At 46.1% G+C, this 24,965-nt stretch overlaps 1 protein-coding gene across 1 annotated transcript in view; it reads left to right on the forward strand.

Moving 5' to 3' along the window:
* The first annotated feature begins 208 nt into the window (after positions 1-208).
* B4GALT1 (beta-1,4-galactosyltransferase 1) overlaps positions 209-24,965 on the forward strand; it is a 59,710-nt gene continuing 34,953 nt past the window's right edge. The window contains exon 1 of the mRNA XM_066256927.1: positions 209-855. Coding sequence (XP_066113024.1) covers positions 444-855 — 412 coding nt within the window. The 5' untranslated portion in view covers positions 209-443. The remainder of the gene's footprint in view (positions 856-24,965) is intronic.

Here is a 24,965-nt window from a genome sequence, read left to right on the forward strand (position 1 = left end):
GAGAACGGCAGTTCGCGGCTGGTCATCGAAAGTCCGAATCCAAACCTGGGAAAGCACCTCGCCTAGGGGCTGCCAGCCACCCCCTCGACACAGCCCCGCCCCCTGCAGCCCAACTTCCCAAGTCACCGCCCCTTCAGCCCGGCCCCGCCCCCACCCACGCCCCACAGACCCCGCCCCCGCGCCCTCACCCTGCACACCCTGCTCCCGCCCCGCCCGTCCCGACGCCCCCGGCCCCGCCCGCGCCTCGGGCGCCCTGCTTAGCGCCCCGCGGCCGGCCGGCGCGAGTCTCCGCGTCCCGCTGCTTCCTCGCCGGCGCAGCGCCCCGCGCCTCCCCTCGATCCCCTCCCCCAGTTCCCGAGGTCTGGCAGCGCCTGGCCGGCGGCCTGCGGGCGGGCCGCCCTACCCGCTGTAGCCCATCCGCCTCTTAAAGCGGCGGCGGGAAGATGAGGTTCCGGGAGCCGCTCCTGGGCGGCAGCGCCGCGATGCCGGGCGCGTCCCTGCAGCGGGCCTGCCGCCTGCTCGTGGCCGTCTGCGCTCTGCACCTTGGCGTTACCCTCGTCTACTACCTGGCCGGTCGCGACCTGAGCCGCCTGCCCTCTCTGGTCGGAGTCCCCACACCGCTGCAAGCTGGCTCGAACGGCGCCGCTGCCATCAGGCAGCCCTCCGAGGAGCTCCGGTCGCAAGAGGCTGCGCCGCCGCTTCCTATGGACGCTTCCTCTAGGCTGCGTCCGGATCGCGATTCCAGCCCGGACGCGGACTCTCGCCCCGGCCCCTCAAGCAACTTGACTTCGGCCCCGGTCACCCCCATCACAGCCCTGTCCCTGCCCGCTTGCCCAGAGGAGTCCCCGCTGCTCGGTAAGGACTCGGGTCGGCGCCAGTCCGAGGACTGGGACTCCCGAATTTCCCCGACTGGGCCCCTGGGACTTTCACCCATGCTCTCTCCCACGACAGCCAGCCTACCTTTTCCGGATCAGTCCCGGATCCCATATAGAGGTTCCGGTCTGGATGGGGTGAGAGGTTGGGAGGTGAGCCCCTTTGGATTCATTTTGGAAATCGAGGAGAGGACAAGTATGGGAAAGCTGCAGGCCCCTCTGACCTCAGAACTTGAAAAGGCCTTGGAGACTTTCTTGCTCTGCCCCAAGCCTCAAGAAGGATTGGATTTTGAGTGCTTGGGGCTTGGAGCAGTCTTCAACCTGCTAACTATGGTGGGGAATACAAGCAGCTCAGAGTAACCCACTCCAGTTTGGAGGACGTATGATCAGCCTCCAGTGGGAAAGGGGGTATAACTCCTATTCACATGTCTGCCACGGAACCACTCTCAACTGAATGTGGGTTAACCTTTTTTACCTGAGTTTTTTTTAAGCAAGTGAGTTTTCCCTAAACCTCTGGTTTCTCACCTGTTAAGTGGGGATCATAAATGATACCTATTTCAGGAAGTTGTTTTGGAAGATTAGATGAAGCATTGTAAACAAGGGTTTACATTAGTGAGGGCAACCCTCAGCAAATTGTCACCATTGTGCTCAGGTCCTCTTCCATATCCCTGCCCTGGGGCCCTCTTCTCCTGCTTCTTGTCCTTGTAGGTTCCCAAAACTTCAGTGAGCAAGGCTTTTCCAGGAGCAGTAGATATTTATGGGTCTATAACTTGTGTATCCTGGGGATTGGAGGGCTGAAATATAACCAGTTAACACCTAGTTGTCCCTTTCTGAGAGCAGCCTAGAGTCTCAATTATTTTGCCTAGGGGATGTGAACTGTAACCTCTAGCCTGTGTTTCAGGTAGGCTGGGGAGCTTGGGTGAGCTTAAGGCAGGAGGAGGCTGAGCCTATTCCCAGACCTTTTCTTGACCTGTATGTAATCCATTGGCAGTCAGGCCCAGTGCAGCCACAGGTTGCTCCCAAGATTACCCGACAGGTAGCTGCTCATTTCTCAGGAACAGTTTAGAGAACATAAGGTTTCAAGAATGTTGTTCCGAGTGAGGGGCCCTGGCAGGCAGACAGGCAGCCTGCCAACAGGAACTCGTACACTTTTCCACGGAACCCTGGCAGAGTAGGCCTCTTACATGCTCTTGCTCAATTTCTCCAATACTGTAATTACTTATATATATATACACATATATATATATACATATATATATACATATATATATATATATTTTTTTTATATTCAACATTTTTATATCCAGTTTAGGAGGAAGCTCTAGCAATTGGTCAGACAAGAGTTAGGGGGGACTTTTTTAAAAGCAGAAAATTAAATTCCTTTGGACTTGCTGGTCGACTGGGAAGCAGACTAGCCCTATAAAATGAAGCAGTCTTTGCACTACTGCTAAGCACATGATACAGAGTTTCTCAGTCTTTCACGTATAAAATGATGTTGTCCATGCTTAATTTACAGGATTACTTTTAGGACTAAATGAGATTGCGTATATTAAGTATGTGACAAATAGGACTTAGAACTTGAAGTTTTATTTCTCAGACTCCTGTGGAGAGGGAGTGAGTTCCCTTACCCCAGGGAAGCCAAGTTTTGTCCTTTCAGTTTTAGTTGTTGCCTTGACTTTGTGCAGAAAGGAAGAGAAATTAATTAGCAAATTAAAGTACCCCAAAGCTCATCAGATTGATGTTTGAGGTGTAGGGTACTCTTGAAGCGTGAGCAACTGTGGTGACTCACCTCTGCTTTGTATTGTAATGGTGTTGCTAGTGACCAGTGACCAGTTACTGGTGTCCCTGAGTTAACCCTGAAATGGTGGCTTGAAGGGACTTTCTGAGAGATAATGTTTAGAGGGTGAGGACAGAGGCTCTGGGTCTTCCCTAACTTGGCTGTCTTTATGTGGCAGGCATGGGACCGTGTTATTTAGGTGGTTTGTTGAGGCAGCCCCAAAAAGTAAAGGTGGAAAAATTGTCTTCATTTTAATTGAGCTCTTAGGTTTGTTTGAGTGGTTGGGTGCAGCTCTCAGAGGGGAAGTTCCTGGCTAAGAGGGGGCTTTGAGAAAGCTGAAAGTCTCCCTGGGAGAATGTGTGTGTGTGTGGGGGGGGCATCTGTTCAGCTGGGCAGGTGTCTACCAGAGCCCTTGTGGGGTGGTTTTGAGGTTGGTGGTGGAAAGCATTCTTGGCGTTTAGAGCTGTGGCCTTTTCACTACTTGCAGTTCCTTTCCACAACTTGGCTCTGCTTTCTGGTGTCCAGGGGTCTGGACCATATGTTGCGATCCCTCCTGGCTGGTAGGTGGTGGGTAATGAGTATGCCCTTCCATGGGGGAGCCAGGCTGGGCTGTTGACATGTTACTGTTTGATCTGTCCTGGGTTGTTAGAGCCTGGGGATTGACTTCAGATGGACTTGGTTTGAACCCCGTCTCTCTATGTTACCTGTGTGACCTACCACAGATTGCAGTGTTTGGAGCCATTGTAGGCCCTTCCCCAGGCACATTCACAAGCTGAGTGAGTGCTGCTGAGAGAGGTGGGCCTTTCCTGAGGAGTCCTACAAGTTCCCCAGGGAGTTCTCCCAGGGAGATCAGGTCTATAGGTGGTGTCCTCTGGGTCCGTGCAGCATCCACTACACTGAGCTGTGGTGGTGAGGCTTGGCTGCCTTTCCTGGCTGCCTGAGTGTTTGCCTGCAACGAGGTCAGCCTGGGAGGAGCAGGGACCTTGCATTATGTCTGTTCTGTCCCTGCCCCTAATGTTAGTTCTGCTCAGATTTGGCAGCAGCTCAATGTGACTGGACTGGTACTGGCACTGCTAGCCCAGAGAGGAGCTATGTAGTGGGTGGGCAGTACCTCAGGCTGGACTGGTTAGGGAAGGCAGGGCCGACTTGAGAACTCAACTGGGGCCTGGAACTGTTGGTACAGTCCCCTCAAGGGTGCATGGGGGCAACAGGTGGCAGTGTCTATGAGTCCTGCCTAAACCCCAGATGCACTTCTTGCCCAGCTATGCTATGAAGAAGACTCTGATCTACAGGTGAGCAGTATAGCAAGTTGTGGGCACCTAGGCCAGCAAATAGCAGTCACAGCTAGGGGTCTGGAAGACACTTGTTCGTGAACTGATTTCCCTGGCTTTCTGTGAGGGCTATCAGCAGAGCCTCTGCCTCAGTTTGTGTCCTTGGGAAGACAAAGCATTTGCTGGGTCTCTGCAGAGCTTTCGGCTCTCAGGTGTTTCTCCACCAGCATGCTCTCCCCTCCTCTCTATCTCTCATATGCACACATGTGGACACAAGCCCAGGACATTGTGTGCTTTGAGGACATCTGTCCTGGCCTCTGCTTGGGAAAGTGCTCTCTCTCCCCTTTGCGATGAGTCTTGGAACTTCCACCTTCCAGTTTGGGGTGGAGCCTCATCCTAGGAGTTAGGGGAGGCACAAGGATTTTCCCGTGTCTAAATCTTTTTCTTTTTCTTTTTCTTTCTTTCTTTCTTTTTTTTTTTGTACAGAGACAGAGAGTCAGAGAGAGGGATGAATAGGGACAGACAGACAGGAACAGAGAGAGATGAGAAGCATCAATCATCAGTTTTTCGTTGTGGCACTTTAGTTGTTCATTGATTGCTTTCTCAAATGTGCCTTGACTGGGGGGGCTACAGCAGACCGAGAAATTCCTTGCTCAAGCCAGCGACCTTGGGTCCAAGCTGGTGAGCTTTTGCTCAGACCAGATGAGCCCACGCTCATGCTAGCAACCTTGGGGTCTTGAACCTGGGTCCTCCGCATCCCAGTCCGACGCTCTATCCACTGCGCCACCGCCTGGTCAGGCTAAATCTTTTTCTTTTTAATTGAGTTTATTAGAGTGACACTAGTTAACATGTGTCTAGATCTTTGAGCTTTGGGCAGTTAGGTAACTTGCTCTTTAAACCAGTTTTGTCCTGTTGGATATTTATTGACATACACACAGACATGCCTTCTTGTCCTGCAGGCTGCGATTGAGAAATACCCTTTATGGCTATCTGCTTTCTGGCTTTCTGATAGTGGCAGGAGTGATTCCTGTCTGTTGTAATTCCTCCCAGACTCTGAGCAAGTGTGGGCGCCTTCATCTGATGAACCAGGAGGAAGCTTCTTGGGGCACAAGGAGCAAGAGCTAAATGTGGGATTGGACTTAAACTGCAGCTTCTTGGAAGCGAAGATTCCCATGATGGGACTATCCAGTCTCCTGGCCCCCATCCCTCATTATGCTGGAGGAGAGGGTTCCTGCCTCAGTACACACAGACAGGGAGTGGCCTGCTGGGGCGGGAACCCAGTTTCCTGCTTCTCTGCTCAGTACTCTTTCTTTCTTTCTTTCTTTCTTTCTTTCTTTCTTTCTTTCTTTCTTCCTTTCTTCCTTTCTTCCTTTCTTTCCTTTCTTTCCTTTCTTTCCTTTCTTTCCTTTCTTTCCTTTCTTTCCTTTCTTTCCTTTCTTTCTTTTTCTCTTCTTTTACAAGTGGGAGGAGGGGAGATAGACTCCTGCATGTGCCCTGACCAGGATCCACCCAGCAACCTCATCTGTAGCTGATGCTCCCTGCCCATCTGGGGCCATGCTCATAGCCAAGCTATTTTTTTTTAGCTCCTGAGGCGGAGGCTCCACAGAGCCATCCTCAGAACCCAGAGCCAATGCACTTGAACCAATCAAGCCATGGCTGTGGGAGGGGAAGAGAAAGAGAGAAAAGGGGAAAGGGAGAATGATAGAGAAGCAGATGGTCGCTTCTCCCGTGTGCCCTGACCGGGAATCGAACCCGGAACATCCACACACCGGGCTGATGCTCTATCACTGAGCCAACTGACCAGGGCCAGTACTCTCTCTTTTTAAAAATTTTATTTATTGTTTTTAGAGAGGAAGGGAGAGAGAGACAGAAACATCGATCTCTTTCCACATGTGCCCTGATGGGGGATCAAACTGCATCCTCTACATATTGGAATGATGCTCTAACTGAGCTATCTGGCCAGGGCCTCAGTGCGCTTCCTGGAAGTTATTCTTCAGTTGGCACCTAGTGCAGAGGATCAGGGCAGCCCTGTGTGGCCTAGAGTTTGGGAAGATCCAGCTTGCTGTGTCTGTGGGTCCCTTTGTAAAAACTTATGTGATGGCAACTTGCCTGGATGTCCTTGATGGCTAAAGTGTTGGTTAACTTCATTCATTTAATTTTAACTATGTGCCTGCCCTGTTCTGGGTGCTAGAGCTGCAAAGAATATATCAAAATGCCTTCTCTTTAGGAACTCATGCTAGGCAGAGGAGACATAATTAAACCGTGCTGATGACATTTAGGGAAATGTGTGTTTGTGTGTGTGTCTTTAGTCTCTCCTTCGCCTTAGCCATCCTCCTTTCCTTCTTTTCTTCTTCATTTTTTTCTCTTATTCAGAAACCCAGGGTTGGTATCAGAATTCTCCAGGTTTGGTTTTATTTGATTGTATGAAAATATTCCTCTAATATTTCCCCTCCCCTCTAATATCTGAAGCCTCACATTAACTCTAGATTACTCTGCTGGGTAATCTTTAACTTGTTTCTTATTTTTTTAAATTTATTTTATTTATTTATTTATTAATGGAGACAGAGAAAGAGTCAGAGAGAGGGATAGATAGGGACAGACAGACAGGAACGGAGAAAGATGAGAAGCATCAATCATCAGTTTTTTGTGATGACACCTTAGTTGTTCATTGATTGCTTTCTCATATATGCCTTGACCGTGGGCCTTCAGCAGACCGAGTAACCCCTTGCTTGAGCCAGCGACCTTGGGTCCAAGCTGGTGAGCTTTTGCTCAAACCAGATGAACCCGCGCTCAAGCTGGCGACCTCGGGATCTCAAACCTGGGTCCTTCCGCATTCCAGTCCGACACTCTATCCACTCTGCCACCACGTGGTCAGGCATTTAACTTGTTTCTTAATAATGACTGTGATGAGATATTAGCAGCCATATGGGTGGGTATTACGGTCTTTGGGTAGCAGCAGGGTAGGGATTCCCAAACAGGGACTTGGCTAATTTTTGAGTTGGGAGTGATGGGACTGTTAATGCCAAGGCAGTCCCAGCCCTTGCACAGATTCTGCCCTAGAGGCCTTCTACCAGGCGTCCCCAAACTACGGCCCGTGGGCTGCATGCAGCCCCCTAAAGCCATTTATCCGGCCCCCTGCCGCACTTCCGGAAGGGGCACCTCTTTCATTGGTGGTCAGTGAGAGGAGCTCTGTATGTGGCGGCCCTCCAGCGGTCTGAGGGACAGTGAACTGGCCCCCTGTGTAAAAAGTTTGGGGACCCCTGTTAGACTTTGGGGGCGCAGTTGGTTTTGGCTGTGTGTGAAAGGGGCCCAGTCATTCTGTGTTCAGGTCAAACCTGGTGATTTCTCCTGGCTATGTACCCAGTACCTCCTGCCCCTTTCCCTACTCGGTTGTTCCCTGCCTATTCCTGACAAGAAGCAGAGACTAGAATTCTTCCTGAATCCGTATTGACCTGGAAATTCCAGTGTCTCTCATCCAGTTAAGCACCAATCCAGTTGTCTAAGGACAAATGGTCCGCTCTTTCTGCATAACTCCCTTGAGGGACTGGCACTGTGGCCATTTTACATTTGGCTCTGGAGCTGCCCAGCGTGATCTCTAGGCAATGAGGTCACTGTAAAGCCTAGCCAGCCAGACCCTGCATCCTGTGGGATTTAACAAGGCATGGGATTGGATTCGACCCCTCCCATCCCTTAATTTGGTGAGAGGGGCCTGAGAACTAAACTGTGGCTGTGATTGTAAAGGCCTCAGTTGTGGAGGTGTCCCAGTAGAGCAGAGCCCAAGTTCTTTGTCGATCAGGCGTCCCTGATTCGACTTCCCCGCACAGTGGGACACTCCTGCTTATCAGCAGGGCTGGCAGCCTCTTTGAGACTACTCTTGAGGCGGCTATAAGGATGCTACTGATCAGTGCCGACACTAACTGCCACCGGAGGAAAAACACGACCAACACACAAATTAGTTGCAAGAACCACACAGGCAGTTTATTACTCACAAATCCTTTTGGCATGCCTGGGAACAGCTTAAGGGGGCCCCGTCGGCGTGCTCCTCTTGGCTGTCTTTGGTTAGAGCTCAGAGCGGTGTGGAGACAGTTCATATTCACATTGGACTCTGGGTGACTACCTCAGTACGGGCCCCTCAGCTTTAGTACCTTTTCTGGCCAACGCCTTCTAACAGGTGTCAATCTACAGGATTATCACCTCAAACCACTATTTGGAGAGTTCCTCGCAGGGAGCCCTTTTTATTTTTATTTTTTTTATTTTTTATTTATTTTTTTATTAATTTTAGTGGGGTGACATTGATCAATCAGGGTACATAAATTCAGGGAAAACATCTCCAGATTATTTTGACATTTGATTATGTTGCGTACCCATCACCCAAAGTCAAATTGTCTTCCGTCACCTTCTATCTGTTTTTTTTTTTTTGTATCCCTCCGCTCCCCCACCCCCTCCCTCTCCTCAGAGGCTGCCAGCCCTGCTGATAAGCAGGAGTATCCCACTGTGCGGGGAAGTCGAATCAGGGACGCCTGATCGACATAGAACTTGGGCTCTACTGGGACACCTCCACAACTGAGGCCTTTACAATCACAGCCACAGTTTAGTTCTCAGGCCCCTCTCACCAAATTAAGGGATGGGAGGGGTCGAATCCAATCCCATGCCTTGTTAAATCCCACAGGATGCGGGGTCTGGCACCTCCCAGTAACCACCACACTCTTGTCTATGTCCCTGAGTCTCATTTTTATGTCCCACCTATGTATGGAATCATATAGTTCAGGGTTCGGGAACCTATGGTTCGCGAGCCAGATGTGGCTCTTTTGATGGCTGCATCTGGCTCGGAGACAGATCTTTAATAAAAAAATAATAACGTTAAAAATATAAAACATTCTCATGTATTACAATCCATTCATTTCCTACTGCTCATGTTCATGGCTGTGGGTGGCTGGAGCCAAGCACAGCTGTCCTCCAGGACACCACCAAATTTTTATTGGATAATGCATAACGTACACAGGTCGTTGTATGGCTCTCATGGAATTACATTTTAAAATATGTGGTGTTCATGGCTCTCTCAGCCAAAAATGTTCCTAACCCCTGATATAGTTCTTAGTTTTTTCTGATTTACTTACTTCACTCAGTATAATGTTAGCAAGGTCCATCCATGTTGTTGTAAATGATCCAATGTCATCATTTCTTATGGCTGAGTAGTACTGCATAGTATATACGTACCACATCTTCTTTATCCAATCATCTATTGAAGGGCTTTTTTTTTTATTCATTTTTAGAGAGGAGAGAGAGAGGAAGAGAGAGACAGAGAGGGAGAGAGGAGAGAGAGACAGAGAGAGAGAAGGGGGGAGGAGCTGGAAGCATCAACTCCCATATGTGCCTTGACCAGGCAAGCCCAGGGTTTCGAACCGGCGACCTCAGCATTTCCAGGTCGACGCTTTATCCCCTGCGCCACCACAGGTCAGACTGAAGGGCTTTTTGGTTGTTTCCATGTCTTGGCCACTGTGAACAATGCTGCAATGAATATGGGGTTGCATGTGTCTTTACGTACCAGTGTTACTGAGTTTTGGGGGTATATACCCAGTAGAAGGATTGCTGGGTCATATGGTAGTTCTATTCTTAATTTTTTGAGGAACCACCATACTTTCTTTCTTTTTCTTTTTTTTTTTGTATTTTTCTGAAGCTGGAAACGGGGAGAGACAGTCAGACAGACTCCTGCATGCGCCCGACCGGGATTTACCCGGCACGCCCACCAGGGGCGATGCTCTGCCCCTCCGGGGCATCGCTCTGCCGCAACCAGAGCCACTCTAGTGCCTGGGGCAGAGGCCAAGGAGCCATCCCCAGCGCCCGGGCCATCTTTGCTCCAATGGAACCTTGGCTGCGGGAGGAGAAGAGAGAGACAGAGAGGAAGGGGGGGCGTGGAGAAGCAAATGGGCGCTTCTCCTATGTGCCCTGGCCGGGAATCGAACCCGGGTCCCCCGCACGCCAGGCCGATGCTCTACTGCTGAGCTAACCGGCCAGGGCCCATACTTTCTTCCATAATGGTTATATTACTTTACATTCCCACCAACAGTGAATGAGGGTTCATTTTTCTTCACAGCCTCTCCAACACTTGTTATTACCAGTCTTGTTGATGATAGCTAATCTAACAGGTGTGAAATGGTATGTTTGTCCCCTTGTACTAAAATTAATTCAAAATGGATCAAAGACCTAAATATAAGACCTGAAACAATAAATTACATAGAAGAAAACAGGTACTAAACTCATGGACCTTGGTTGTAAAGGGAGCCCTTTTTACATCAAGCCACTTTTAAGATGTTCCTAGGGAAGCTCCTTATTTATGTTAGCTTACAGAGTTATGACATCAGGCCATTTCTTATCTATGTATAACTTCACACACACACTAACTGGGCCCCCTGGAAAGTCAGAGTCCGTTTATCACACCTGCACACACTATATTAATTCCTGTCCAGATGGCATAACTTTAATTTCCTTAATTAATTTAATATTATATCTTAATTACTTTTATATATCTTCCATTTTTTTATATTTCTATATATTTAATTGCTATAACATTATATTACTATAACAGGGGGCATCTGTATTTACCTGGGCCCATGCAGGTCACCAGCCTGGGGAGAGATATTTCAAATCCTATGCTAAAGGTAAGAGACCTTCAGGTTAAAAGGTTGTGGTGACTTAGGGGTAGAAGACAGGGTCTGGCAGGGAACTGGTTGTGCGTGAACCAGGCCTACAGTTCTGTCATTAGAAGACAGAAGGGCTGACTAACACTCTCAGTGTTGCAGGGTCTGCCTTCCAGCCTGACCTCAGCCTGGCCCTTTCTGACACAAATGAAGGCAAGTGGCTATATAATTGGCTGTTGCTGAATTATTTGGCAGTGATTTTAATCTCTGGTCTTGGCGTGTTGAGTAGCTGCTTCTCTATCCCCTGCCACCTCTCAGAAGCCCCTCATGAAGCCCAGAGAGAGGAGTTTGGGATTTGCCTCACTGCGAGGCTAGGGTTTTGGTTGTTTGCTTTTACCTGTTTCTTTTTGTTGTTGTTTTTTGTTTTTTTTGAGGAGCCAGTAATCTCTTCCCCCTTTGTGTAAAAACTAATGCAAGTTCATTAAAAATAATTTGAAAATTTAAGAGGTAAAAAGCATTACCTGTATTTCTGTCATTCAGACAAAATGTGTTGGCATATTTTCTGCTTGTCTTATATCTTGTACATGTTTGAGAATATAGCTGATATTTTTATAGAAGGAAAGATAGGTTAGTATAGCTAGCTATAGATAGCCTGGTGTCTAGTATTTTTCACTTGAGATTTTGTCAAAGACTTGGTTCTATACCTTTATAAGCTCCAAAAGCTATATTATTCTGTCAGCTGAATATGTGGGGTTTTTTGTTTGTTTGCTTGTTCTTGTGATCTGGTGAAGCTTGTGTGTAAAGCTTTATATACTTTGGATTGCTTCCAAAATAGAGTTTTCTAAAAAAGAAAATAAAAGAGTGCTTTTTAAGAAGGGTTAGGTTTTTAAACCAGTTCTACTAAAGGATAGGCCCTTCGAAAATTACATTTGCTTACTGCACACAGGTGAGTATCATTTATTGCTAAATGAAGGATGTGTCTAACATTCTGATTAAGAAGGAAACTAGGTGCAGGAAGTGCCTGGGGCCGGGGCAGAGGGCCAGGCTGCAGGCCAGGCTCTTGGAATAAGGCTGAGCAGAAATCTGTCAATAGAATCAGTGGGGCTGATGCCCTATGAGTCAGCTTTCTCAGTAACTTCTCCGTTTGTCTCCTTGGCAGCCGAGTCCTGGGCTAGGCTTACGTGGACTATGACTGTGGCATTGGGGCCATGGTGCTGGGTGAGCAGCCAGCTAGCTAACCCAGCTATTGACATGGCTGACTTGACTATTTCCATTGAAGGTGTGAGAACAGGCTAACAAATCAGACTCCCACCTCCAGGAGGTCCTGAGATCTAGGGAGGGGGAGGGGTCATGAAATCTAGCACACAGTAAGGACTTGTTTGGATGGGTTAGTACAATTCAGCCTCAGGCCAGTGCACCAGGCTCTTCCCAACATGTCTATTTTGAAGTTATTCCACTTGGAGCAGGGGTCCCCAAAGCATGCGGCCCCCTGAGGCCATTTATCCACCCCCGCCGCACTTCCGGAAGGGGCACCTTTCATTGGTGGTCAGTGAGAGCTGACCCATTGAAATACTGGTCAGTTTGTTGATTTAAATTTACTTGCTCTTTATTTTAAATATTGTATTTGTTCCCGTTTTGTTTTTTTACGTTAAAATAAGATATGTGCAGTGTGCAGAGCGATTTGTTCATAGTTTTTTTTTATAGTCCGGCCCTCCAACAGTCTGAGGGACAGTGAACTGGCCCCCTGTGTAAAAAGTTTGGGGACCCCTGACTTGGAGTGTCCTCACTGGAGCTAAATTCTCCTCTGAGGGACATTTGGTGTTTGGGAATCTGCCAAGGGTCATTTGGCACAGAGCCTGGGGAATGAGGGAGGCTGCACTGAGGGAAGGGGCAGGGTTGTGTCATACCAGTGTGACCATTAGGTATGAGATCAGGCTCCTTCCTGCCCCACCACATGGGTCTTGGGAGGGGCCCTGGCTGGGGCTTCAGGCATTGCCCTGGCCTATTGACAGGGTGCATTCTAAAACTGTCTTCAAATTTTTCTTTGAAAGTTTCTTCCTGTTTTGCATAATGTCCTTTTGCCTTTGACATCCTGAAATGGCTGAGCTGTTGGTGTTTTAGGAGACTGCCAGCTTGAAAAAAACAGGAAAGGACTCACGAGATAAGGGTGGACCGCGGGAAGCCGGTATTTGCATTGTAGGAGGTATTAGGAAGCTTCTGGCATTCAAGTGCTTTTCAGGCAGCCTGTCTATCTGGTAGACTTGAGTCTTCACCCCAAAGTAAGAGGGCCCCAAGGAAGAGGATGAATGAGGGCTTATTTGCTGATTCAGCAAACTTTTATTGGTAACTATTCTACATGAAGCACGGGAGTTAGATATGAGCGAGGGTTGACCCCCATTCTCTGGGAGCCCTTCAGCAGTGGACAGACTCGGACATGGCAATATTGTGTGGTCAGAGAGAAGAGGAAGCTTGGGTGCTCCCAGGGCCAGAGTCAAAATGAAGGGCCTTTCTTCCAAACACTGATTTTGGCATCCCTGCTTCAGGCTGTTTGAATAGTCTCCCTGGTTGGGAAGGGCAGGGGTCTACTGCTGAACACAACCAGTAGTTTCCTGTAGCTGCTGCACGTGAGAAGAACATCATGGCTGAGGCTCCACTGTTGTGTACAGTCACCAGCAGGGCAGGAGAAGACAGGAAGTGGAGGCAGAGTGAACAGAAGATGATAAAAGAGAGAGCTGGAGTTGGGACCCTGCTGAACAGGAGAAGGCAGAGGATGGCTTAGTCCAGGGGTAGTCAACCTTTTTTGTACCTACTGCCCACTTTTGTATCTCTGTTAGTAGTAAAATTTTCTAACTGCTCACCGGTTCCACAGTAATGATGATTTATAAGGTAGGGAAGTAACTTTACTTTATAAAATTTATAAAGTGGAGTTACAGCAAGTTAAAGCATATAATAATAATTACTTACCGAGTACTTTATGTTGGATTTTCGCTGTTTGGAAGAATAAATCTTTATAAGACAACTTACTATAGTTAAATCTATGTTTTTATTTATACTTTGGTTGCTCCGCTATCGCCCACCATGAAAGCTGGAACACCCACTAGTGGGCGGTAGGGACCAGGTTGACTACCACTGCTTTAGACTGAGGAAATGAAGGGAGGAAGGTGAAGGGAGAGAGTTACAGAAAGAGGTATTTCATGGTCTGCAGAGAGTAGGAGCAAGCCTTACAAGTCCCTGGAGTGACAATTCTGTGTTCTGTTTCTTCTAACTTGCTACATCATTTGGGCAAGCCCCGGCTGTTCCCATTTCTGCAGTTTGAGTGGGCTGGACTTTTTGGTCTTTAGTGCCCTCCTTCTCTTCCTTCTGGAGTCTAGGTTGGTGTTGGGGGAAATCCTGGTTATATTTGCAACATGAAAGACTTATGAAATTTCCTGTGAAGTTTGTTACCACCCACTATCATTTCAAGGACTCTTGTAGAGAGGCTCCTGCTGAGGATATTGTCATCTCTGACTAAGCAGGCATAACGATTTTGGTTGACAGATGACCTCTAAAATGGCATAAGGGGTGATTCTGTCACTCTGACTAGCTGTGTCTGTCGAGGTGAAGTTTAGGTCATAGGCATAAAAGGAACTAAAACAGTGCCTAACATAGAATAAGCACTGAATATGTTTTCTATTATTGGTAGTACTGATAGTTTTTATTTGTGAAGATTTTGGCTTTTGCTTTGTAGGATTTCTTTCTATTTTTTTTTTAGTTGAAAATGTCATCACATTAAATATTTAAAAACATAATTCTTCTATCTACCATTGTAACAAAATTTGTGCCTAATACTGTAGCAAAACTTGAGTTTACTTTGCAAATGTATACCTATTATACTTTGTTGCCATTGTATGCGAAACTATTTTACATTCTTCTAATTTCATTCAACTATTATGTTGTTTATAATGATACTAATTATCTTTTGCAGTGGCTCTCTAAAATTTTTATGGATATTCTTTTAGCATTCACCATTCCAGATCTCACCATCATAGATACTCTTGAACATTTTTACTGTGTGTAGCTCGTGGCTGAAGTTGCATTATTTCCTTGGGATAGAGAGGAATTTCTAGCCTGGAGTATAGTATATGGTCACCTCTAGGACACTAGGTCACATTGCTACTTTGTTTTCTAAAAAGATTGGAATAATCCGCAGATCCTAAATTGTAAATTCCTAGCCCCAAGGATATTGGCTTTTAAGGAGTGTGGATGCTGAAGGAGAATCAGGTCTGTCTGGAGTCTCAAAATTGTACTCCCAGCCTGAGGGCCTTGTGTGTGTGTTCAGGTCCCTGTGTAGGGCCTGCAGCCACTCTGGACTTGAACTTTTTCTTTAAGCCTTTCCCCCTGGATCCTGCTGAGGTTTCTCCTTATCCAAACATCTTATTGGTGGCTCTTTGAACACCTTTGCCAAATAATTGATTTACACAAACTAAGAACCTTTCCTTTTTTTCATTATTTATGGAGCCAAACCTATAGAATGGGGGCGGACCCTGGTTTTAAAAGCCTGGCTTAAAAATGGTGTTGATCTAAAACTTTGAGTTAGTTGCTGGAAATACTGCATGCAGCCATCTATAGAAACTGTTAGGTTCTGATAGGCTAGGCAGCACACTGACTATAACCCAAGTGGGTAATGTGATCTGACAGCCCTGGCTTATGGGCACCCAGACAAATAAGGTTTTAGATTATATTGGGTATCAGTAGCCCAAGGTCTGCAAATGTAAACTGCCTATTCTGTCTCTATCGCCACCCCTCATGCACATGCCCCTTTTATAGATAAGCAGGAGCCTGCTGACTTGCATAAATGGTAGAATGACTTTATTTTTTAATTTAAAATTTTTATTTTATTGATTTTGCAGAGAGAGAGAGAGAGAGAGACATCGATTTGTTCCACTTAGTTATGCATTTATTGGTTGATCCTTGTGTGTGCCCTGACTGGGAATTGAACCCTCAACCTTGACATATTGGGATAATTCTCTAGCCCAGTGGTAGCGTTCCAGTTTTCATGGTGGGCGGTAGCGGAGCAACCAAAGTATAAATAAAAACATAGATTTAACTATAGTAAGTTGTCTTATAAAGATTTATTCTTCCAGACTTAGCGAAAATCCAACATAAAGTACTCGGTAAGTAATTATTATTATATGCTTTAACTTGCTGTAACTCCGCTTTATAAATTTTATAAAATAAAGTTACTTCCCTACTTTATAAATCATCATTACTGTGGAACCAGTGGGCAGTTAGAAAATTTTACTACTAACAGAGATACAAAAGTGGGCAGTAGGTATAAAAGGGTTGACTACCCCTGCTCTAGCCAATTGAGCTATGTGGCCAGAGTCAGTAAAATGACTTTAAAGCTAGTGATTTCAGTGACCAAAGGTTTACAAATCTAGTATTGTTAAGCCTAATTCAGAGGGACCCGAAACATTGAAGACAGGAACAAGGTCTGTAGGTTACGCATCAAAGCTTTATTGTCTACCTTGGCCAAGCTGCGGCTACTCCAACAGAATTCTGAAGGAAAGCGCGCAGGCGCTTTGTTCTACTTAGTTTTTATAGTTTTGTAAGTGGGAAGTACAGAAGCAAAAATTGCAATTAGGAGACCCTTACCACTATTGGTTATAGTCATATGTCCTTTAACATGATAGGACCACGTTCAATTTGCAAGCCATACATCCTTTTGGGGAAAACAAAGTTGACAAGCCAACACAATAGTAGAAATATGTCTCTTTACATATTAAAAGGCTTTCCTATATTATCTAGTGTTCATCTGCTATCTCTCTGTCCTGAGTCACACGTGTTAACCACACGCATTTACATAGGAGAGATAGTTTCGGTGGGGACAAATGCCCGCAAATGGCTCATTGCTATGAGAAAAGGTTTACTTTGGCTTTTCTCTCCCTGTACCTGGCTAGCCATTCACCCTTTTCCCCACAGGCGTGGTGGAATGTCTGGGGATCCATGTTTTCCTCCCTTTTGCATTTACAATACAATGCCAAGGGCCATCCTGACTATGCCAATCACACAGTACAGAGACTATTCTCACAATTTCTCTGCACACCTTAACCCAAATCAACAAAGTGTTTCTCAAGCCTCCCAAAATATTAATATTAATTCTGTAGCTTTTGGTACTTTACAACACTTGCGGGTGAAGTGGCTCAGTGGCTCCTCAGCATACAGGGTGTATTCAGCTTGGGACAGCTGCTCCCTCTATCTCAGCCACTCCATATGTCCTCTCTTCTACTGCATTCCACAGCAGTCAGCTGTGCCTTATTAACAGGGTACTGTCTGGGTCCACTCACAGTGGGGACAGAGCTGGTGTCCAGTATATTATTCTTGGGGGATCCAGGGCAAGATTTTCTTCTTGTGTAAAATGGGGAGATAATTCTTACCTCAGGGGGTTGCTAAGAGATGAGGTTTGTAGTAATATCAGTACTATGTCTTTTGTTCAATGCCTAACCTATCCCCTTGGGCACAGAAAACATGCATTCAACCCAGCAGGCTGCAGAGAATAGTTTTTTCCAAAAACATTTTTTGTTTTGTTTTTCATCTGCCCTGGGGCAGAGTTAACAGGAGGAAGGAAAAGTGTGAAGCTCTAACCACATCTTGAGGACAGAATTTAGCCTGGAAGGAAGGTTTAGTGGAGATTGTGGCCGGGCTTATATATGAACAGACCTGCTCCCGGGCACAAGGAGAATGCCTTCCATTTTGTTGAATCCACTATTTTGGAAACTCAGAGTGTATTTTGCCATATGCCAGGCATGCCAGGTTTCTGTAGTGACTGTAGTCTTCCCTTTTCCAGGTGGAGGTGGTTTATCAGTGTCCAGGGGAGATACCGTCATAGATTACAGGTAGTTGTGTTGTCAGGAGGAGGAGCTGGAAGGAGCGTTGGATGTTTGGTGGAGTCTCAGAAGTGAGAAGAGTTGTTAAAAAATGGAGACTGGGTGTAAATGGGCTTAGCCTGGGCTGCCTAGTAGCCTGTGCCTGGTGTTTTGTTAGGAAAATGTAGGCACAGGCCTATAGACATCCTGTCTTTACTCAGGGGCTGGTGTTGGAAGCCAGGATGACATTGTCATTCTGCTTAGCTCTGGTGCCACCCTACCGACTCATCTGAGAGAAATCACGTCTTCTCACTGGGCCTCAGTTTACACATCTGTATAATGAGATGAAGGGTTGGCTTGGATGCTCTCTTGGGTCCCTGCCTGCCTGGGAATTCTAATGTAGCCATGGTCTCCTGCTCAGCAAAGCTAAATGGCTTGGCTGCTAGATGGTAGAGTGATGTCCCTGCGAGGGCCAGTCATGTAGAGCTGGGATGACTCTCAGTGGGCCCTGGAAGCCAGGATTGAGTCTTACTTGACGAATTTACACCCACCTGATTCAGCAGTTTTCGTTTCTAGGCACAAAATCAAAACTCGGAATGAGTAAGTTGGTCAGTTTGAAGACCCAATCAGTGGAAGCCACAGTGAGTCTAGAATCCTAGGCTCTGGCAACAGCCAAACATTCTTCCAACAATACTTCATATGCATTACTTTCATTTACTTTCACCTTTCCAGTACAATGATGAGAAGATGTGATAAGAGAGGACATTCTTTTCTTGTTCCCGATCTTAGGAGGAAAACATTCAGTCTTTCACTATTGAATATGTTAGTGGGATTTTCGTAGCAGTGTGGATACCGATTTTCTTCTTTATCAGGTGAGTCAAGTTCCTAGTTTGTTGGGTGTTTTTATCATGAATAGGTGATGTGTTTTCCCCCATTGATTTTAGGAAGAGTTTGTGAAAGATTTGTATTCTTTCTTGAAATATCTAGTAGAATTCACTAGTGAGGCCATCTGAGCCTGGGCTTTTTGATTACTAATTCAATCTTTTTATTTGTTCCAGGTCTATTCAGATTTTCTGTTTATCCTTTGTTTTTATTACTGATTTTTTAGATAGAAGGGGAGAGAGAGAAACAGAGTCAGAAAGAGGAACAGGCAGGGACAAACAAACAGGAAGGGAGAGAGATGAGAAGCATCAATTGTGGTTGCTGCACTTGAGTTGTTCATTGATTGCTTTCTCATATGTGCCCTGACCAGGGCTCTAGTTCAGCCAGTGACCCTTTCCTCAAGCCAGCAACCATGGGGTTATGTTTGTGATCCCACTCTCAAGTTGGTGACCCCACGCTCAAGCCGAATGAGCCTGTGCTCAAGCCAGGGACCTTGGAGTTTTGAACCTGGATCTTCAGTGTCCCAGGTTGACACTCTATCCACTGCACCACTGCCTGGGCAGGCTGTCAGTCTTTTTATATTTGCCAATATGATGGTCAAATGTGGTATCTTGGTTTTGGGGTTTTTTTTGTATTTTTCTGAAGTTGGAAACGGGGAGCAGTCAGACAGACTCCCGCATGCGCCCGACCGGGATCCACCCGGCACGCTCACCAGGGGGCGATGCTCTGCCCATCTGGGGCGTCGCTCTGCCGCAATCAGAGCCATTCTAGTGCCTGAGGCAGAGGCCACAGAGCCATCCTCAGCGCCCGGGCAAACTTTGTTCCAGTGGAGCCTTGGCTGCGGGAGGGGAAGAGAGAGACAGAGAGGAAGGAGAGGGGGAGGGTTGGAGAAGCAGATGGGCGCTTCTCCTGTGTGCCCTGGCTGGGAATCGAACCCGGGACTCCCACACGCCAGGCCAATGCTCTACCACTGAGCTAACCGGCCAGGGCTTTGGTGTTTGTTTTTTTTTAATGTTTATTTTATTGATTTAGAAAGAGGAAGAGAAAGAGAGAGAGAGAGAGACAGGCATATTGATCTATTCCTGTGTATGTCCTGACCAAGGATCTAACCTACAACCCCTGTGCTTCAGAACAATGTTCTAACCAACTGAGCTATCTGACTAGGGAGGCGTCTTGTTTTAATTTGTTTCTCTAATTAGTGATGATGTTGAGCAAACTGTCATGTGTTTGTTGTTTATTTGTATTCTTCTGTGAATTACTTATTCATATTTTTACTTATTTTTCTTATGAGTTTTTAGAATATGTTTGTAGGAGTTTTTAATACTATGGATATTAATTCTTTATTATATGTTGTTTGCAAATAGGATCTTTTCTTCTGTCACCTGCCTTTTTAACTATCTGTAGCTTTGAGCATACAAAAGTTTTGAATTTTAATGTATATATACCTGTCTTTTACTGTATCACCTCAGGTTTTTTGTTTGTTTTTCCATTTGGGAAAGTCTTTGTCATTCCAAGATTGTAATTTTTAATCTCCTGTATTTTCTTCTAAGTTGGTTCTTCAACATTTTAGTAATTGTCCCTGGAAGTAAAAGATGAGCAGAATCGCTACTCAACCCTCGTGTGTGGCAGGATGACTTATGTCGTACCCAAAAGATCCTTTGAAGTCCCAGACTCTTCTTCCAAATCTGTCACTGTTGCTGGTGGATCACAGTAAAAAAGTGAGATTTCAACCACTTGTGATTGTAGAGCTGTAATAATCTGTAGGCTTGGGAATTCTAGTGATCAATGAGAAGGCAAATAATATTTATTGATCATCCGTTAGTATTAAGCACTGTGATAAATACGTATATGTGTTACCTCATTTGTCTCCTGAAAGGAACACATTATTATACCCACTCCTTAGAGAAGGAAACTGGAGCTGGCTACATTTAAGTAGTCCTGATACCTGAGAGGTATTTCCAGGAGTGCATGGATGGCAGACTGCCCAGATGGCCCAGAGGGAAGCAGGCTCTGTACAGCCCAAGTCGGGTTCTAGATGTAGAGAGAAGGGTGTTCCTATAACCAGCATTACTGGTCCAGAAAGTCACTCAGGGCTCAAACCTGCGACCTTGGCATGTTGGAACAACACTCTAACCATTTTTATTCCTACATATTCAGTATGTATTTCCTAAAAATAAGAAGTTAAAAAATATAGCCATAGTGCAGTGATTTGCAGCCTTTTTTATCTTGTGGCACACATAAACTAATTGCTGAAATACTGTGTCATACCAAAAAATATATTTTTTGCCTATTTTTTTGACCAAAAAAACTGATTCATTCACACTGCTGGATGGCTATTGTTGTGTTGGCTGTTGTCATTTTTTTATTTGACAGCCTAAGGGAAAAGAAGTCAGTGCCCCTGACTAAATAGTCAGGTATTATTGCATGTTTTAAAAAATCTGTGGTGCACCAGTTGAAAATTGCTGCCATAGTGTAATGATCAAAATCAACAAATCAACATTGAAAAATTCCTGTCTCACCTATAGACCTTAGAAAGATTTTGTTAGTTGTCCCAAGAATGTCCTTGTCAAAGGTCATGAATAGTATTCAGTTGTCATATCTTTCTAGTCTCTTAATCTGGGACAGTGCCCAACTCTGTCTTTATGTTACATGACACTATGTGTTAAAGTTATTTTGTGCCTGACCAGGTGCTGGCGCAGTGGATAGAGCATCAGACTGGGATGCAGAGGACCCAGGTTCGAGACCCCAAAGTCGCCAGCTTGAGCGCAGGCTCATCTGGTTTGAGCAAAGCTCACCAACTTGGACCCAAGGTCGCTGGCTTGAGCAAGGGGTTACTGGGTCTGCTGTAGCCCCATGGTCAAGGCACATATGAGAAAGCAATCAATGAACAACTAAGGTGTCGCAATGCAAAACTAACGATTGATGCTTCTCATCTCTCTCCATTCCTGTCTATCTGTCCCTATCTATCCTTCTCTCTGACTCTCAGTCTCTGTTAAGAAAAAAATAAATAAATAAAGTTATTTTGTAAAAGGCCCCTCTGGACTCATCTGATGTTTTCTTGCAATGAGGTTCAGGTTATGCACTTTTGACAAGAATACTGCACAAGCAATGCTGAGTTCTCAGTACATTAAGTCTGGAGGCACATGTTATTAATTTTGGTCCTTACTGACAGTGTGAACTTTAATGGGAGAACCTGCCATTTCTCAATGATAAAGTTACTATTTTATACTTTTTAATTACAAAGTATCTTATGGGCATTTACTATGGTTGCTGGTGATCTAATTCTGTCATTCCTTCTAGGTTTATTAGTTGGCATTTTCCTGTAAGGAAGAGCTTTCTATTCTCCCCTGCTAATTCGGTACAGACTTATGGATTCTTATTTTATTCAGTAGCTCATAATCCTTTGCTAGGATTATTTTTTTGTTTTGTTTTGTTTTGTTTTGTTTTGTTTTTTTTTTCATTTTTCTGAAGCTGGAAACAGGGAGAGACAGTCAGACAGACTCCCGCATGCGCCCACCGGGATCCACCCGGCACGCCCACCAGGGGCGGTGCTCTGCCCCCCAGGGGGCGATGCTCTGCCCATCCTGGGCGTCGCCATATTGCGACCAGAGCCACTCTAGCGCCTGAGGCAGAGGCCACAGAGCCATGCCCAGCGCCCGGGCCATCTTGGCTCCAATGGAGCCTTGGCTGCCGGAGGGGAAGAGAGAGACAGAGAGGAAAGCGCGGCGGAGGGGTGGAGAAGCAAGTGGGCGCTTCTCCTATGTGCCCTGGCCGGGAATCGGGATTATTTATTTTGATGCTCAGACTGTCCTAGATTTGGCTAGTGAGATCCCCTTCAGGCTGGCTCCTATGTCACTTTGAAATATCTCATCATTCTTTGAGTACTTCCTTCCCTTTTTGGCACAGCAAGATGTTCCAGGTTCCTCTTGCTCAGTCCCTGACTGAGTCCTGGAATCAACCACTTCTCTGCCAGCCCTAGCTCTTTTTAGTAGAGAATAGTATATAGAAACCAAGAATTGAGCTCCTGGTACTCATCTGCTTGTTTCAAGGTCTGTTCACATTGTTATGTGTACATCTAGTGTCCATGATTTTCATCCCAGTTTCCCTTTGCCTTCCTTAATGATATTCCCACACTGCCTTCACTAATCCTGTGGTAAGGCACAGCCTTCTGCTTGTCCTTTATGGGCCTGTGTGTGCATGCTTACGCTGATTTGGGAGTGCCAGATACCACCCAGGATGGCCACCCCCCTTTACCTTTCCACCAGGGGGGCATGAGCGTCTCGGTACCTCCACACATACTTGGCATTAACCAGCTTTCTAATTTTTGCCAAAAGAATAAATGTGCTGAGAGAGTTCTTGCTTTAACTTGCTTTTTTCTAATTACAAATAATCCCTTTAGATGCTTAGTGGCCTTTGGGATTCCTATCTGCTAAATTGCTTATTCATAATAATACTTTAGTTGTTTTTCCTTTTTTTAAAGGTTTATTGATTCTTAGAGAGAGAGAAAGGTGGGGAGGGGCAGGAAACATCAACTCATAGTTGCTTCTCGTATGTGCCTTGACCAGGCAATCCAGGGTTTTGAAATGACGACCTCAGCACTCCAGGCCGGTGCTTTACCCACTGTGCCACCACAGGCCAGGCTCCCTTTGCTGGTTTTTTCATTCAGGTTCTTATACTTTTCTTGATATGCAAGATTTTTAATACATCCTGGAAACTAATCCCTTGCTGCTCTTAGACATTGCAGTGTCATCTCTGAATCTGTCATCTGTCTGTTCATGTGGCCCATACTCTCTTGTTAGAACGTGACCTTTGTCTTTGTTTTGTGCAGTGTCTCACCAGCGCTCTTTCTCTGTGACTGTGTTAACGCCTGTAGTCCCTCCGCATCTGGGTGTTCTGATGTAGCGAAGCTCCGCTGACTGTCCTCAGCAAGCAGTCCATCTTTATGAGCCCATAGCCTCTACTACAGGGGTCGGGAAACTTTTTGGCTGAGAGAGCCATGAACGCCACATATTTTAAAATGTAATTCCATGAGAGCCATACAACGACCCGTGTACATTACGCATTATTCAATAAACATTTGGTGTTGTCCTGGAGGGCAGCTGTGATTGGCTCCAGCCACCCACATCCATGAACATGAGCCGTAGGAAATGGATTGTAATACATGAGAATGTTTTATATTTTTAACGTTATTATTTTTTAATTAAAGATTTGTCTGCAAGCCAGATGCAGCCATCAAAAGAGCCACAGCTGGCTCACGAGCCATAGGTTCCCAACCCCTGCTTTACTGAATTCCATTGAGAATGACTTTGTCTCTTAGAGTGTGAGGCTCACATGCAGGTATCATTCATGTATTCAGCAAATATCTGTTGTAGGCCTCCTGTGTGTTAGGTGCTGTGCTATCACTGTCAAGGTTCAGAGCTTATGAACCTTGCCTGTGGCTTTTCAGAAGTGGCACGGAGGTCTGAATCCTGGGCTGTGATTACCATGCTGCTTCCTGTGGACACTGCATTTGCTTGCTGCAGAACTGTGTGTCAAATTTCTCCATTTTTTCTAACAAATGACCTAAGAAGGCGCAGAGCAAAGTGCCCGGCATCCTGAGGAGAGGAGAGGAATGTAATCAGAAGAGGAATGGAGGCCAGTGTGGCTTCTATCATTCGGGGCCTGAGTTCTCAAGTGGCAGGCCCAGGACCACCTGTGGGTGACTGTCTCCAGGGAGAGAATAGAGGCCTCAGAGGAGGTTAGGGGGACTGCCTCAGCCTGGAGGGGAAAGTCTTAAAATACAATACCAGATGCTGTCATTCTAATCCTTTATGAGAAGTTCAAATCATTCCTTCCAGAAGTGCTCTAGTTCTTAGAGGAGAGAGATGCAGCTAGACCTCCCTGGGGCTGACAGAATTTCCAGGCAAGTTGGCCTCCTGAGCCTTTCCTGGTAGTGATAACTACTAACCTTGGGCAGGCACAATTTCTGCAAATTCCAGCTGAGGGAGGGTGAGAGGGAGGGAGGCAGAAGGGCTGAGTGATGAGGAAATCTGTTTTTGGGCCAGAACCAAACAAAGCAGAAATTCCTCCTGGGACAATTTTCCCTGGTGGACAAACACTGGGAAGCTTCGAAGCCTGTGACACCCAGTGCTGTGCCTTGACCTCAGGGCCTAGCCTCTCTGTGGTTGCACTGCCGGTGAAAACCTTTTGGTGGGGGAGGTAGAAAAGGGTAAAGGGGGGTAAGTGGTGACAGAAAGAGACTCGACCTGCAGTACATAGATGATGTATTATAGAATTGTACACTTGAAACCTATAATTTTATTAACCAATGTCACCCCAATAAATTAAGAAAAGGAAAAGAAAGCCTTTATGGGCTACCTCAGGACACAAGTGGACTGTCATGTCCCCAGCTCTGGGGTCTCCAGAGGTTTCTCAGTATTCACTCCTTGACTCTCCTGCCTCAGAATTCAGGCACTGTGACCATGTATGGTATAGAAATGGGCTTGAGGAGGGTTTAGGATAGTCATGTCAAATAAGTTCACTTTTGTGCTGCCTGGGAGCAGTTAGTGGCTCCTGGAGCCCTAGTTTGAGAGGGATTCTGAGACAGAATCCCCACGAGCACAGCGTAGGGAGAGCAGAGGGGCATGTATGTCCCCTATGTGGATGCATCTGTAAACATGAGAACCTTAAAGGCTTAGTAA

Source organism: Saccopteryx bilineata, chromosome 2, assembly GCF_036850765.1.
Source record: "Saccopteryx bilineata isolate mSacBil1 chromosome 2, mSacBil1_pri_phased_curated, whole genome shotgun sequence".
In the NCBI taxonomy this organism is placed as follows: Eukaryota; Metazoa; Chordata; class Mammalia; order Chiroptera; family Emballonuridae; genus Saccopteryx; species Saccopteryx bilineata.